This window comes from Poecile atricapillus, chromosome 19 (assembly GCF_030490865.1).
Source record: "Poecile atricapillus isolate bPoeAtr1 chromosome 19, bPoeAtr1.hap1, whole genome shotgun sequence".
Lineage (NCBI taxonomy): Eukaryota > Metazoa > Chordata > Aves > Passeriformes > Paridae > Poecile > Poecile atricapillus.
This window is the reverse complement of record NC_081267.1, coordinates 4140824-4157916: the sequence shown is the minus strand read 5'-3', so window position 1 is coordinate 4157916 and position 17093 is coordinate 4140824. Positions and strand designations below refer to the sequence as shown.

The 17093-nt window shown below is 52.4% G+C and overlaps 1 protein-coding gene across 1 annotated transcript; it reads right to left on the bottom strand.

Annotated features, from left to right (window-relative positions):
- Positions 1 to 2597: 2597 nt before the first annotated feature.
- LOC131586326 (olfactory receptor 14J1-like) lies at positions 2598 to 3530 on the bottom strand. The gene has a single exon (XM_058853152.1). It carries the CDS (start codon positions 3528 to 3530, stop codon positions 2598 to 2600), a length of 933 nt encoding a protein of 310 aa, XP_058709135.1.
- Positions 3531 to 17093: the final 13563 nt, after the last annotated feature.

The following is a 17093-nucleotide window of genomic DNA, read 5'->3' as shown; positions in this document are numbered from 1 at the left end:
CTAAGGAAAACAGATAAAGAGTTGGTGATGAAGATGGTCAGAGCACATGTGCAGGGAGAAATTGCTAGTGGAGCCTTACAAGGTACAGTGGACCAGTTGTTTCCTATTGTAAACCCTTTGTTGGGCCCAAATGATGCAAAGAACTATGAGATGTTAACTAGATACTGGGAACTGTGGGGGCCAAGGAAGCAGCCAATACTGTAGCCACTCTCCCCTGGAGGAAGAGCCCATAGGAGGCTTTCACTTACCACTCTCCCCCAGAGGCTAAAGGCCTCAATGGGGAGCTTTTATTTTTACAGCCACATGTTAAGTGGTTCCCAACATGTCTTTCCCCCTGTATGCATATTATTTTTACCCTGTTGGCCCTTCCCCCTTGTTCCACCCCTGAATCCTCTGACCATTGTCCCTGTTGCTCCACCCCACCCCCTGCTTTTCCTATATAATCCCTGCTCTCATTGAGCCCAGGCCAGTTGTTGTCTCTGGGACCCTTCAGGAGAGAAGAATAAAGACCTCCTTGGAACCCCACACGGTGCCTCCCGTCTCTTTTCTTTGGCAGCGCCCGAGGAACAGCGGCCATTCCAAAAGCCCTTTGAAGGGCTCGCAGCTGAATCACGGGGGCAAGGCAAGCGTGCCTGTGCGCCCAGGGGAAGTGCCACAGGAGACGCTTCCCTGGGAAGGTCACGGCACCCTGACCACCTCCGCTCGCTGCGACAAGTGGTGCCCCAACAGGGAGCTCTGCCAGCGGTTCCCTGGTTCCCTGGATCCCGGGAGAAGCGTCTCCTGCAGCACCAGCTGCAGAAAGCAAGTCACTCTCGGGTCTGTCACTTCCCTGAGGAAACCCCCTCGCGTTTTAGCAAGGGCGATCCAAGGGGACACCGGGACCCCCCTAGGACCATCCGGGGAGCGAGGAGAAGATCTCCCGAAGGACCAGTTGGTGGGTGACACCGTGCCCAGCAGTTTTTGTTTACCCAGTGGAGGTGGAAAAAGCTGCAAAAATCAGGATTTGGCCTTTCTGGGAGGGTTTTGGAACCAATTTTATTCCCATGGGGAACAAAATCCTTCCTGGTTTTAACCAATCCCTTTGGAATGCTGCACATGGCTCACCTGGGTTGGGAAAAAATGGGAAAATAATCTGGGAAAATCATAGATTTTCCACTTAACAGCTCAATCCCTTTGGAATGCTGCACATGGCTCATCTGGGCTGGGAAAACCTGGGAAAATCCTGGAACACACACCTGAGGGAGGGGTTTGTTAGTCCTGGCTCATCCCAGGAACTTCCATTCCTCAATTTGGAATTGATGGATTACAGAGTCCCCCAGTCTGGGACTGCCTATGACACTGCCTAAAAAACCATTTCCTTGCTTTTCCAATTCCAGGAATGAAATTCCTGGATTATTTTCCATCAGGAAATTGGGTTAATTAAAGTGCAGGCTTTTCCACCAGCATTCCAGTCCTTGTCATTCCGGCAGTTCCACTAATCCCTATCCCAGGTGCGATTCAGAGAGTTGGGATTTCCTGGCTCTGAGCAACAACATCTGCAGTGGCACAGGAAACTCACAGCTCATGGGAACAAATTTTCTGAGGCCACGACAACCCTGAATGGTTTCCCTCCCATCCCCCAGCCCTTCCTGGCCCCAGGGGCTGATGGCATTTGTGCTCCCTCAGGTTCATCTCCCCACAGCAGCACCATGGGGGTGCTGACGCCTGCTCTGGGCAGTGCAAACAGGGGCTCCTGAGCCAGTGCTGCCGTGTCTGTGCCTGCAAGGATGCGGCACCTCTCTGAGCTGGGGGAGAGGCCAGGGCTGCACAGGGGGGATGTTGTTGGCAGCTCCATGAGGATGCTCTGGGACGCTGCCCTGGTGTGTCCAGCGCAGTGGGGATGGATCAGCCCCTGCTCTGCTGCTCCTTCCCATCTCCCCCAGGGACCTTGCAGAGCCCCAGCCATGCTGTTTGCCCCCAGCCTGCCCACGGCCACCCTGGGGCTGCTCACGGGGGTTTTCTGTGCTGAGCTTTGGCCTGGGCGTGTTCTTGAGAGAGCCTGGGCAAGGAGCCTGGAGCCCCCAGGCCCTGGCCTGAGGCGTCAGCGCTGCCCCAGCAGTGCCCATGGCCTGTCCCTGCTGCAGCCCCGGCACTGCCACCCCCAGGGCTGTGCCCGGCCCCGAGAGCACTCAGGCCCTGCAGCAACACCAGGGCCAGGAGGGCAGCGGGGCAGTGGCACGGGAGCAGCACTGGCAACACCAAGTGCTGCTGCTCCTGGGCACAGCTGCTGTGCCAGCACTGATCTGCCCCCAGCTCTGCACACAGATACTGCTGCTGCAGCTCCAGAGAAGGGAACAAAAGGGGGATCTCTGGAGAAAACTTTGCTGGGAGATCCTTTAGTTCCTTTAAAGCCACCAAGACCTCAGCTCCATATTGACACAGTCTGTGGCCACAGGGAGGGTGAAGAGAAACAAAATGAGAAATGGCACAAACAATGACATTTCTTTCTGGACAATATTGAAAAGTAAAACAAAGAAAAAGAATCTCCAAAATGAAACCAACAATAAGTAGCAATGATTACTTTTATTACAAGTAGTTTGCAGAAATTGGCCAGCAGTTTAATGTTTCTGAAATGATCCAGTCATCAGTGTCCACACTGCAGCCTTGAGCTCCTGGTTCCTCAGGCTGTAGATGAGGGGGTTCAGGGCTGGAGGCACTACTGAGTACAGAACTGACACCGCCAGATCCAGGGATGGGGAGGAGATGGAGGGGGGCTTCAGGTGAGCAAATATGGCAGTGCTGATAAACAGGGAGACCACAGCCAGGTGGGGGAGGCAGGTGGAAAAGGCTTTGTGCCGTCCCTGCTCAGAGGGGATCCTCAGCACAGCCCTGAAGATCTGCACATAGGAGAAAACAATGAACACGAAACAGCCAAGCAGCAAACAGACAGTGACTGCAATGAGCCCAATTTCTCTAATGTAGGAATTTGAGCAGGAGAGCTTGAGGATCTGTGGGATTTCACAGAAGAACTGCCCCAGGGCATTGCCCTTGCACAGGGGCAGGGAAAATGTGTTGGCTGTGTGCATGAGAGCATTGAGAAAGCCACTGGCCCAGGCAGCTGCTGCCATGTGGGCACAAGCTCTGCTGCCCAGGAGGGTCCTGTAGTGCAGGGGTTTGCAGATGGACACGTAGCGGTCGTAGCACATTATGGTCAGGAGGAAAAACTCTGCTCCAAGGAAGAAGAGAAGGAAAAAGAGCTGTGCAGCACATCCTGTGTAGGAGATGTCTCTGGTGTCCCAGAGGGAGTTGTGCATGGCTTTGGGCACAGTGGTACAGATGGAGCCCAGGTCGCTGAGGGCCAGGTTGAGCAGGAAGAAGAACATGGGGCTGTGCAGGTGGTGGCTGCAGGCTACGGCGCTGATGATGAGGCCGTTGCCCAGGAGGGCAGCCAGGGAGATGCCCAGGAAGAGGCAGAAGTGCAGGAGCTGCAGCTGCCGCGTGTCTGCCAGTGCCAGCAGGAGGAAGTGGCTGATGGAGCTGCTGTTGGACATTTGCTGTGGCTGCACATGGGAACCTGTTCATGAAGAAAAAGAGCAGTGACAAGTCAGGAGAGGCTGGGACTCACCCACCTTTGTTCCTGCTCTGGGAAAACTTCACCCAGGTCCCTGACTGAGCTCCAGCTGTGCTGTCTGAGTGTGCCAGGAGCAGCCAGGCCTGTGCCTGGGGGCTCTCCAGGAGCCATCCCTGCCCTGCTGCCCTGGGTTTGTAGCCATGCAGGAGAGGGACATGGCTGGAAATTCAGGATTTCTTAGGGGATTCACTCCTAATGCAGAAAGATTTGTTGCCATCTGCACACACACTTCTAAATTATAGCAGGAGTTGCTTTTAGGAATTGTCTTCTTACCCACAAATCATTCCTGGTTCATTGAGGTCAGAAATCCCCAGCATTTCTGCTGCACTCAGAGTTTCCCACTGAGAGATGTGAGAGGCAAAGGATTCCCTGTGGCTTAGGGAACGTGAGGGGCTGGATGGGCTTGTTCCCAACTGCCCTGGGTTTGCACCTTTGGCTGGAATCAGAGCACAGTCACACTCCTGTGTCACCCTGGCATAAACCAGACCCTGCCCAGAGCAGAGGGATCCCTGAATGTCTCACCCTCTCTAAAGGTCTCTGGGCAAGGGCTCAGCACCTCCCTCTGCCAAGGACACTCACAACTCCCTTGGCAGAGCCAACAGCATTTCCTCACCTGTGGCATCTCTGCCTTTTCCCGTGGGACATTCAGGGAACTCTGAGAGGCTCTGGCACAGATTTGCAGCCAGGAGGGCAGCTCAGAGCTTGGAAGGACACAGCAAGGAGATCCCCAGGTGTGCCCATGATGGGATCTCAGGGAGGGGGCTCAGCTCATTCCCCTTTCCCATGGACTGCTTTGCCCACAGCCCCACAGGTCACAGGGAAGCTGGGACACCCCATTCCCATGGACACACCTGCCTGGCAGCAATCCCAAGGGCAGGGCCGGACTCAGCTGCTGCAGATGCCAGAGGTTCCCTGAGAGCCCCAGATACCAATGACAATATCAGAGCAGTGCATTTAGGCTGTTTAGGAGGCTCCCAGCAGAGAGACTGAGCACCCAAACTTACAATTCTGGCATCTCTGTAAATGTTCAAACATCACTTTGCAGATCCTGGTGTATCCCTTTCAACTCAGAATGTTCTGTGATTCTGGGATTACAATTCCTCTTCTGCTTCTCTCATCCCCCTGTTATCTAAAATAAAAAGAGAAAAAAACTCTTTGCAACAGAGTTAGAACAGTAAAGTAAGAAACAGACTTTTATTGGAAGCTTCCAGGTGTCCCAGTGGAGATGTGGGACACCCGGCCCCTTATTTCAATAATTTATTAAGGTTGACTAATTATGATATTTAACAGAAACATTCAATAGGAGATTCAGTTGCCCCAGTTACACACCCCTGAGACAATCCATTAGAGTAGGTCCAAGGGTTTCCTTGCCCCACTTTCTGTTATGACTGTTCATATTCTGGTTAAAAAACAAAATGTTCTTCTTGTAGCTCCTCTCCCTGATGATAAGACAATTTAGTATTTCAGAGACGTATTTAGAAAATGAGATTATTGTTCTAAAATCTAAGAGAAAGGTTAGGAAACATACTAGAATTAATTAGGGATTATAATTTTATAACTATATAATAATAGTTTACAAATTAAAAAATGTATTAAAAATGTATAAAAAGCAAAAATATTTTTGTCATCATCCCAGCTTTCCCATCCTGCTTAAAGCAAGAAATTGAGCACAGTCTCAGGAATGCTCCTGATCTTTACAGCAATCCCTGGCTCACCTTCTTTTGGGAAGTGTCCTCTGGAGCTGTGCCCAGGCAGGTCTGGAGCTGGGAGCAGCCCTGCCCCACACAGCCCCTCTCAGCAGCAGCACCTGCCCTGCTCAGGGTGGCTCCTTCCCCCCACAGCTTCTCCCCAGCGCTGGGAGCAGCTCCCCGGGCCGGCTGAGAGCTGTCCCTGGCAGGCAGCAGAGTCCCTGCCCCAGCACAGCGCCCTGGGCTGCAGGACCCTGCTCTGCAGGACAGCCCTGGGCACCCCTGGCTGCTCTACACAAGGGACAGGCAGAGAATGTACTCACAGAGTCTGTAGGCACTGGCATGTTCCAGCTTGAGGAGATGCCTCCAGGAGCTGCAGCTGCATTGTCCTGCAGCCAGAGGCTTCCTGTGTCAAGGGCTGGCAGTGATTCTGCCCCAGCCACTTCTCAGCACCTTCCCAGCCCTGACTGATTGAAGCTCTCTGTGCCTCTGGGCTGTGCCCAGGGTGGCTGCAGGCAGTGCCCCAGCCCTGCTGGGCTGGCAGAAGAGCTGCTCAGCAAGAGAAATGTGCTTTTGAAGCTCTTCTTGGTTTCCAGCAGCTGCCTCTGTGCCAGGAGCCCGGCCCAGCTCAGCAGCACAGACACAGCAGCAGGACTTTAATGAGCCTCTTGGGGCTTCGTGCTGAGGCCCTGAACATCAGTCCCTGAGAGGGAGGGGAAGAAAGCTCTCAAGAGCTCCAAGTCAGAATCCAACTCCAAAGTTTCATTTCCTTTTAATGGGTCCCACTGAGGGACGTGACTGAGAAAGTGTCCTCAGGCCCCAGGCAGAGCAGAGAACTGGAGGCACTGATGACAGCTGGGGACAAAGAGAAGCCAAGTCTTGGTGCCCTGGGCCACAGGAGCCAATGCTGTGCCAGCAAGGGCTGTGAGGAGACACCTTGTCCTGAGGCCCTGGGGCCTCCTGGCACAGCCCCAGCAATGCTGGCCACTGTCACCCCCTTGGCCTGCCCTCAGCATCCCCCCTAGCCCACATGCCAGTGGCCTCAGGGATCTGCTGGAAGGAGTCCCTGGGGAGCCTTGCTCAGGAATGGCCCTGGGGGGCTCCTTCATGCTCCCAGGGACTGCAGCTTTTTCAAAGGACTTTGGCTTTTGCTTTGGTGTCTTTGAGAGCTTTGTGCAATCCTGGCCTCCAATTATCTGCTGTAATTAGTCCCTTGAGAGGCTTTGTCAGTAACAACACTCAGTGGGCTCATTAATGCTTCAAGGTACTTCAGGTTCTTAAGGTACTTTCCTTTTTCCTTCCCACCCTGAGTCTCTGAGAAGTTTGTGCAATCATGGCCCCAATTATCTGCTTTAACGAGTCCCTTGGGAGCTTTGCATTGACACTCATTGGGGCTCATCAATACTTTGAGATACTCAGGGCTTTTTCAGCTACTTTGGATTTTCCTTCCCACACTGACTCTCTGGGAGGTTTTTGTGCAATCCTGGCCTCCAGTTCTGTCCTCCAAGGAGTCCATGAGGAGCCTATGTTTGGGATGGACCTCAGTGGCACCCATTAATGCTTGGAGACACTTTGGGTGTTTCCTCTGACTTTGACTCCTGGAAAGGTTTTTGCAATCTCCTCTCAGGCCCTGAGGTTCAAGGGCTCAGCTCCAAATGCACCACGGGGCTCATTAAGATCAAGCAAATCCTAACAAACCATGGCTGTGCCTTGATTTCCCTGTGGTCTGGAGCAGTTCTTAGGAAAGTTTCCTAAATAGTTATGGAGAAATAGTTCAAAGAACTTCTAGAAAATATGTATTCCTCTTTTAAAAGGTGTCTTTTATTCCTGTTCTCTTTAGAGCAGAGGTGATTGCAGCATTCAGTGATGGATATTGATCCAGGGTCTCTTTTAAGGAGGTTTGGCCAGGGCAGAGAAGCTGTGCCTTGAGGTCTGACCCAGTGTGGACAACCTTGCTCCACATTCCACTCACCTGGGACCTGCTTTGCTCACAGAACTGGCTGCACTCAGGCAAAGAGGGGTTTTCCTTCTTTTATTTTAGCAATCTAAAGCTCCTGAGTTTCCCCATGGAAAACAGACACCCTCCTCAAGTGTGTGCCAAGGCCAAGGTGCCACCAAGGAGGTTCCCCTTCCCCAAGGCAGAACCACACAAGGAATGTTTCAGACACCGAGGGAGTTCTACAATAAACACAACCCCAGAGTTGGCTGAAGGCAGAATTAGAGCAGCTGCTGAAGGACAGACAAGCTTTGAACTCCTTGCAGCTGAAAGCACCAAGTGTGTTGTTGGGAGGTGAGTGAGTGAGGCAAGAGTGAGGGAAGGGAAATGCAGAGAGCCCTGGAAGTGTTTCTGTGCAGACAGGCTGCTGCACGAGCAGCGTTGGACTTCTCTGGGGGGAACTGTGAGGGGAGGTCGGGGCAGAGTGACCTCCCCAGTGACCTCGAGATGTCACAAAGCCACCTGGGATGTCACAGCCCACTCAGTGGTGTCACACAACCTGCCCCAGGATGTCACACCACCTTTCTGTGATGTCACACCACCTTTCTGTGATGTCACATCTCTTCCTACATGCCACAAAACCACCTCGTGATGTCACATAGCGTTCTGTAATGTCACACAGCCACTTTTGATTTCATAGTTCACTCTATGATCTCACAGCTGGCACTGTGATGTCATACAATGTCCTGAGATGTCACATGGCTCTTCTATGATGTCACTGCCCACTCTAGGATTTCATATCACAACCATGTGGTGCCACAGTCTGCTCAGTGATGTCACAACCCTATCTGTGTTGTTGTACATCTAACCTCTGGTGTCACAGTCCTCTCTGTGATGTCACAACCCACTAAGTGATATCACCCAGACCATGCTGTGATGTCATACAGCCACACTGTGATGTCACACCCTGCTTTCTGATGTCACAGAATCCCCTCTGTGATGCTGTAGCTGCTCAGTGACCTCACACAACAAACTCTGTGATGTCACAGCCCCATCTGTGACCTCACACAACCCACTCGGAGCTGTCACACAGCCCCTTTCTGACATCACAGCTGCTCTGGGGCTCCAGGACACAGCCACAGAGGTGCTGCTGTGACACAGCCCCCTCTGGCACATCCCACAGCCCCTGCCAGTGCTGAGCCCCTGGGAGCTCTGTCTGGGCCTGCTCGTGTCCCTGAGCTGCCCTGGCAGGGCCCCAGCCCTGCTGGGCTGTGCTCAGGAGCTGCTCCTGGCCAGAGCTCTCTCCCTTCTGTGGTCTGTTTCCATGGCAACATCTGCCCCGTTGTAATGGTCTGTTTCCATGGCAACCATCACAGCCCCTGTTGCTATATTCAGTCCCTTGGCAGCTCCATGGAGACCCCATGCCAGGGGTGGTTGCCATGGACACCAGCTCAGGCCTGGAGCCAGAGCCCATTGCCATGGCAACCATTTGCAGTTCCATCCCCAGGCTCATGGGATCACAGAGCCACAGAATTGGCTGAGTTCGGAGGGAGCCATGGGGATCCTCCAGTCCAACTGCTGGCCCTGCACAGGACACCTTAACAATCCCAGCCTGGGCCTGGCAGCGCTGGCCAAACGCTGCTGGAGCTCAGCCAGCCCTGGAGCTGGGAGCCTTCCCTGGGGAGCCTGTTCAGTGCCCCAGCAGCCTCGCGGGAAAAACCTTTTCCTCACATCCAGCCTAAACCTGCCCGCCTCAGCTCCAGCCGCTCCCTCCACTCCTGTCCCTGGGCACCAGAGGGAAAAGGTTCCCTCAGCCCCCAGCCAGGGACCCGCTCCCAAGGCTGCTGCCCATGGCAACCAGGCCTGGCACCAGCTGGGATGCTCGGTTTCCATGGGCTGGGCTTCAGGAATGGCATTCCTCAATTTTCTGCTCCTGCTAAAACCGCGCTGCTCCTCGCTTCCCTCCCGATTCTAATGGAAAGCACAATAGGCAAAGATCCCTGGCTGGGATAAGAACAATTTATTGAGAAGAGCAACGGGATAAGGAACAAACAGGAACAGAAAAAAATTGGATAACAGAAGGGATAGGACAAACTATTTACAGGGAAAACTAAAATGCCACCGACTGGCTCTTCCTGGCCACATATTTCCCCCTGCCAGGAAAGGACACTCTTCTCCTCTGGTGAGAGAGAGGGAGTCCTTTTCCTACCCCTGGCAATGACTTCAGATTGAACTGAATATAATGACAAGGACATGGTCAGACTCTCATGGTCTTTGATCTCACATCATGTCATTGCCATAGGCAGGAAAAGGTACAGGTGTCTTCCCAGCATGGATCCCAGGGAACACGGATCACCAGGTCTCTTCCCAATGTGGATCCTCCAAGGGGGGATGAAGCTGGAGCTGTGGAGAAAGCTCTTCCTGCACTTGGGACACTCATAGGGCCTTTCCCCAGTGTGGATGCGTTTGTGGGTAATGAGGCTGGAGCTGCAGCTAAAGCTCTTCCCACATTTGCTACACTTGTAGGGCCTCTCCCCAGTGTGAATGCGCCGGTGGGTGATGAGGTTGGAGTTTTGATTGAAGCCCTTCCCACAGTTGGGGCAGCGGAAGGGCCTCTCATCCGTGTGAATCCGCTCGTGCCTGAGGAGAATGGAGCTGCTCTGAAACCTCTTCCCACACTCAGGACACTCGTAGGGCCTCTCCCCAGTGTGGATGCGCTGGTGGATGATGAGGTGGGAGCTGTAGCTGAAGCCCTTCGCACATTCTCCACACTCATAGGCCCATTCCCCAGTGTGGATCATCTGGTGGTGGATCAGGCTTTTGCTCTGGCTGAAGCTCTTCCCACACTCCAAGCACTTGTAGGGCTTCTCCCCATCCTGAAGCTGCTCATGGACCACCAGCTCAGAGCCCTGGCTGGATCTCCGGGCACCTTCCCGGCACAGGGTGGGTCTTTCCTCCTCAGAGCACCCTGGGATGGGTTTGGAGCCTCTCCTCCTCCGGGATCTCTGAATCTTTTTCTCCCTGTTGGATTCCTGCACTGTGAAGCTGCTCAAAACAGCCTCTTCCACAAGGTTCTGCCGTGGGGATTTGTCCTCCCTGGTCTCCATCCTCAGCTCCTTGTCTGGGGGGGGAAGGACAAGGAGAGGATGGGATTTGCCTCCGTGCCAGAGGGAAGGGGAAGGAGATCCCCCCAGTGCGTCCCCGGCAGAACGGCGTCGGCAGCAGGGTTGTCCTGCAGCCGGGGGCCATGCTGGGCTGGGAGATGGAGCAGGAGAGAGGGGGAAAGGGGCACTGACTTCCTCCTCACCTGCCTGGGTGTCTTGTGGCATCTTCCTCTTCATCGCAGCTTTCTCATCCATCTGGCCAAGGTTTTGGATTGGGAAATCCTGGTTTGGGAGAAAACAATGAATGAGCACACTGACTTTGAAGGTCCCTCTGTCCAAGTCCTTCTCTAGAAGTCACTGAGCATCTGGGTTGTCTTAGTTTGAAAGGTAAGCTGTTTTCTAAGGAAAGCAGAAACCTCCATTAAAATGGATAAAAATGTAACCAACAACCCCCTCCGAATTATTATAATCTTGATATCAAAGTGATCTCAGATAAAGATATGGGAAGAGGAATAATAGTTCATTTCTAAACATAGGAAAATGAAAATGCAGGAGTAAAAAAAAAAAACCACAAAAAAACCAACAAAAAACCATCCCACCAACAGTGTCAGAATACAACCTGACACCCTGTTGGTCAGGGTGCTGGTAGCAGTCTGATTAAATGGTGGCTGCAGTCCTCCCGGAGTTACAGATGTGGTTCTGTTGAAGCAATGATCCCATAGAAGATTGTAGCTTACCTCTGAATTTCCGGTGCTGTAGATGGATCCGGTCTCTCCTCTGGGAATCCAGTGGAGAAAGACTGCCTGTGGTGCTCTGATGCTCTGATTATATCCAGGCAGGAATGCTTGGCTCCTCCCCCTGGGTGGAGCATCTCACAATGGGATGATGTCATTTTAGCAGTCCTGCAGTGAGACTCAATGGCCCATTAACAGAAGATATCCCCCTGGAGGGAGGATGGGTGGTGGAAGAGATAAAGAACACTGCCCCACCTGGTTTTAACAGCTGGCCCATTAACAGAAGTCATCCCCCAGTTATGAGGGATGGGTGATGAAAGAGATAAAGAAAACTGCTCTACCAGGTTTTAACAGATGGTGAGAGAATACATACTTTTGGTTTGTCGTGGTTTTAAACCAGTAACAAAAAAATTACTTATTTCTTGCTGTGAGATATGGATTAGAGCAAGAGCAAAACAGGCTTAAAACTTAAAAGGAATAAAGAAAGTTTATTAACATAACTACAAAAATAAGAACACCAGAATAAACTTCCAGAAAACCCTTTTATTCCCCATTACCCAACTATTCCCTTGTACACGTGACAACATAGAGACAAAAACTTTGGAACTTTGGTGTTTAAAACAGTCCCAATTCCTGCTCGAGTCTTTTCATCAGTCTTTGTAGAGAAACAGAAGGCTACTTCTGCTAATCTATGGAGTTTCTCACGAGAAAACTATTTCTGTTATAGTTTTCTATTTCTCTGATGCCAGGTGCCTGGAAATCTGTCATCAGTTCACTCCTCCCATTCCACATCACTCTGAGGTGTGTATGGGTCAATGAGTCTAGGGATGCTATTTTAAGGATGAGTTATTCAAAGGCAGAAGTTCTCTTCATCTGTTTTTGTGAGCCTTCCTGGAAAACAGCTTTCCCCTTGCCCCGCCAAGGCTTAAAAATCTTCACTCTACCCATTTCCAGCAACCCACAGTATCACAACCACTCTCTCTTTTTTTCAAAAGTTCACACTTTGAACACTCTATTCCTCCCATACTCTAGTCATGAATTGAAGGAGTCTTTTTAAACTACTATTGTCCATCTCCATAGCTTTAACAGAAAGATATTTCAGCTGTAAGCATCTCCCTATTCTCTCTCTCTTATTTAAAACTTAACTCTTTTCTTCACTGTTTTTGGTGGTTCTGTGATGTCTTTTTTATGTTGATTGTCTCTCTTGTTCTCTGTCTTTTCTGGGAAAAAGGAGTAATCTGTTTGTAGTAAAAGAATTAAAAGCTTTAGAAAAGCTGCAAGAGTTCATAGTGTCAGGTTTCAGTCCAGCAGCAGAAACTGAAAACCAAACCAGGCTGCCAGCTCTGCTTTCCTTTCCTTTTCCCCCCCCTTCCCTCTCGTCCTCTGCGGCCTTCTTCGGCTGAGAGAGATGGGGGGGAGTGGAGGAGGCTACCACAGAGCCTCGTTACCTTCTCAGAAGCCGGAAACTAAAGAGGACAAGAGACCTCTGACTGTACATCTTAAGGGGGTGTTTACAAGTTGAATTCACTTTTTAATGGTCAGAACTGCTGTGAGTTCTTAGAAATGACTGATAATTGGTCAGGAGGAAAAACTCCCATCAGCCACCAGCAGCTTCAACTTCCTTAACTCTCAAAGCTGTCTTAAAGGTAAAGCTACCCCATGACACCTGGTCAATCACACTATGAAGATCATGGTGCATGCTGGTGACAACTTCTCAATGTCCCTTTGCTGACAGAATAAGCTGTGATTATTAATCATGGCCAGGAGCAGTCCCAGGAGCTCCAGGCAGAGGCAAAGGAAGATGGACAGGAGAAAGAGTGGTTATAAGATTGACCTTGAAAAGCAGACAGCAGGGACCCTGCCCAGAGCCATCCCCTGCTCTCCAGGGCCTTGAGGGGCAGCTGTCCAGCTGGGCCCAGCTGTGCCAGCAGCTCCAGCCGTGCTGGGGAGCCTTGGCAGCTCTGGGCCCTGCTGTGCAGGAGGGTCCCTGTGTGTCATCGGCAGCTGGGGACCTCTTCTCTCCAGAGGAGTGGCTCTGCAGCTTCACAAGACCGGCCAAAGGCTTCAATCAGGGAGAACTACACCTGTCTTCCTGAATCTCCCAGTCAGTGTCTGTTGTCCCCACCAAAGCTGCATTACAAGCTTCTTCCTCCGCCAGCAGCAGCCAGGCATGGAGCACCATGTTATCTTTGATTTTCATTTTTAGAAGTAAGAAGTTCTTAAGAACATTTAGATTTTTTTTTTGTTTGTTTGTTTTTTTTGTTTTTTTTTTGTAGAAAGTAATCCACAAATGTTTCTTCTCAATTTCCATAGTAGTTTAGGATTTTTCAAATCCGTTTTGGAATTTCTGACCCGTCACTTGAGACAGACACACGACACACACTTGTGCAGAGACTACAGTGGCTTCTTCTTCATTACAAAGTGTTGTCAACTTCTATTCTCTTAACAAAGCATGATCTATAGTCATTAGTTACGTCAAAACAGCTCATTATATTCATTGGGCAAAGCAATGGCTTAATATATTTTATTGGTACAAAGCAATTAACATCAACAATAAATTGGCAAGAGTTTTCAAGAGAGTATTAAGGTAAGTATGCTGCCTCCGAGGCATGTATTACATAACTGCAAATAACCCTTATATCCCTTTTTATTGGTTTCCATGCTAACGGCCTTGATTTCTTCCTTGCTATGGATAAACTTGTATTTTCTCAATTTCCTCTTTTGCTAACTCAAATGTTTGGCCTGCAGCCCAGTTGCTGAGCCCATCCACATTCACCTCTTAGTCTTCAGAGGGAAACTTTGAGCACAGTGAGAATCTCCCAGTGTGCAAGAGGGTCCCTGTGTGCCAGCTGCAGCTGGGACCTCAGCCATCTCCTCTCTCAACAGGTTCCTCTCTGCAGCTTCACAAGTCCAGCCAAACACCTCCCTCAGGGACACCTGTACCACACATTTCACATCTCCATGCCCATACGTGATGTCCCTGTCACAGCTGCATTCCCAGCTTGCTGCTGTGCAGATGCTGCCACCACCCAAAGCAAGGCCCTGTGTCCCTGAAGGGACCCGCCCTGCTCTGTGGCCTGGACTGAAGGTGGGTCCCTCCTGCCAGGGCTGGGCCCGGCACAGCTCTTCTGTTCCAATAAAGAGATGGAGCTCTCACCCCAGTGTCTGGCTGGTACCACCAGCAAAGCCCACACAGCACCAGCCCTGGCTGAGCTCCATGTCCAGGAGCAGGCAGGGCTGACCATGGTGTGGGCAGGCAGGAGCCAGGCAGGGGCTGCTGTGACCAGCAGCGGGGCACTGAGGGGCTGGGGGAGTCTGTGTTGAGCATCCCTGGGATGAGGGCACATTTCCTTCAGTGGCATCACCTGGGCCTGAACCTCCTCCAGTGCCATGCCCAGGAAAAGAGGCAACCATCAAGAGCATCTCCTGGGACACCGCCTGACCAGCAATGTCAGCAGGCAAAACCAAGGTTTTGTTTAGCAATGACCCTTTGATGAACTCAAAGATTTACAGTCAGGGCAGTCCTCTAGTACAGATGGGAGTACACTTGGGGCAGACACCTAAGGCCATGAGGTCACAGCAGCCTGTGGGGTGACAGCAGGCTGAGGTGACAGCAGGCTCTGAGGTCACAGAGGTCCCAGAGCCCCGTGGTTGCACAGCACCACAAGGACCGAGCAGTCAGTCCTTGACCACGACTGTTGTGGCAGCAGCGGCGGCAGCAGCAGCTGTGCTGACATTGGGACAACGGTGTCAGGACAGTGGTGGCAGCAAGAGCTGCAGGACTGGCAGAGGGCAAGGCACCATGGCCTTTGCTCTGCGCCTCCTCCTCCTGCTCCTCCTGGCAGTGGCCCTGCCTGACAGGGCTGCCCAGGCTGCTCCATGGCGAGCAGGGCGAGCAGGTGAGCCGGCGGCCTCGGTCCCCTTTCCCGGGACAGCGCTCCCTTCTCCCTGGGAAGCGTTGGGAATGGTTTTCCCCAGGGCTTTAGGGGGGTTTCCTCTGTGGGAGGAAGAGAGGCCTCAGGGGCCCTGGGCTGGTCCTGCTGCCCCTCCAGAGATGTTGCACAGGGCCTGCAAATAGGGTGGAGAGTGACCAGAGCCAGCCCAGAGCTCTTCAGGCCCCTCTGCAGTTTTGGCCATGGCCTTACCTGATCCCCTTGCAGTGCCCAGTTCCCTAAAGCAGAAGGGGATCCCAGCACACCATGGAATGGTTCTGATCTGTGCTCCTTTCTAGACAAGGATGGTAGGAAGGCTTCTCCAGCAGCTTGGCTTCATAAAGATTTTCTGCCTCTGGAGCCCCATGCAGGTATGTTCTCACTGTCCCAACAAGGAATAATCATTGACAACCTGGCAGGAACCAGGTGACAGAAGCTTCTGTGGCTGTTGAGTTACAGGTGTGTCTGCAGCGAGGATGTTTCAAGCTCCTTTTCTGGTTGCTGCACGCAAGCCCAGCTCCCATCACAGGGGTGAGTGGTGTGTCCCTGCTGATCCCACAGGCTGAGCCCTGGTTCTGTGGGATCCATTCATCTGAAACGGAAATACTTTCTGTTAAGGTTCTCCTAGAGGGAGGAACAAACCTACAGAGGATAGTAAGTCCCTGGAGACATCCAAACACATGGATAAGATGCTGAATCAACTGGAGAGACGCCGTGGTGGGTCCATGTCCCTCAGCCTTCTCCTGAGACTCAGCAGCCGGAGGCTTTCTCTGCACATCTGGACATGCCATGGCTGGAACAGCAGGAAGGGATCCATGTCAGCTTTGCTGCCCCACTGCTGCTTTCATGGCCTGCAGGGCTGTTTCCCAGCCTGGCCTGGCTGCAGCTTCTCCCCAGCCTCTCCAGGAAGGCATTTGGCATCAGCTGGCAGGGAGCCCAAACTGCACCGTGGTCCATGCACACCCTGAGATCCTATGCAATTTCCCAGTCTTGGGGTAGATGTGGAATGGCAGCTCTTTGGAGGAGGGAGGGCCCTGGCCTGGCTCCAAAGTTTTGATGGCTTCCTGAACCTTATCCATGACTTTGACAAGTATTGCCTTTTGAGGATGCCACCTTCCTGTTGGGGAACAGCCCCACCTGATCCAGCTGTGGCTCTTCCTTTCTCCAGAGATGAACCCAAAGGCTGTGCTGAAGGCGGTGTTTCCCGGAGGAAGCAGTGGCTCATGGGCAGCCTCTGCTGCAGGAAGGGAGGCCATGCCAGGCACAGTCCCAGGAGGTAATTGCTGTGCCTCTGGGCCTGAGCCCTGCTGAGGCTTGAGCTGCCATCTCTGCTGCTTGGCTGTGTGAGCACAGTGCAGAGGAATTATCCTGAGCAGGCTCAGGGCACTTGGCTACTGAGCAGTCTTGCTGGGGTCCCTCCATGGGAGACACGTCCCAAAACCTGGCAGCTGCTGCAAGGGGTGCCCATGGTGGGGAAAAGGCTGAGGGGGAGGGTAAAGCTCCAGTGTGCCCTGACAGGGCCTGGCTCTGTCCCCTTGGGCTGGGGGAGCTGTCCCAGCTGAAGGAGAGAGGGCAGGAGAGAGGGCAGGAGAGAGGGCAGGAGGGAGGTTGGGATATCTGTGGCACTCCTTGCTACAGATTGGCCCAGGTCTTTAGGGAAGGTTTCCTTTATGGCAGTGAGAGCCTCTGGGCTCTGGGCTGGTCCTGCTGCCCCTCCAGCAATGCTGCACAGGGTCTGCAAAGAGGGTGGAGAGTGACCAGAGCCAGCCCAGAGCTCCCCAAGCCCCTCTGCAGCTTTGGCCATGTCCATTGACATCTGGCTCCCACAGCCTTACCTGACCCCCTTGCAGTGCCCAGTTCCCTAAGGGAGAAGGGGGTCCCAGCACACCATGGAATGGTTCTGATCTGTGCTCCCTTCCAGATGAGGGTGGTAGGAAGGCTTCTCCAGCAGCTTGGCTTCATGAAGATTTTCTGCCTCTGGAGCCCCATGCAGGTATGTTCTCACTGTCCCAACAAGGAATAATCATTGACAACCTGTCACAAACCAGGTGACAGAAGCTTCTGTGGCTGTTGAGTTACAGGTGTGTCT

Excerpts from the sequence above, each read along its gene's own strand:
- LOC131586326 (XM_058853152.1), bottom strand. The coding sequence starts at position 3,530 with ATGTCCAACAGCAGCTCCATCAGCCACTTCCTCCTGCTGGCACTGGCA.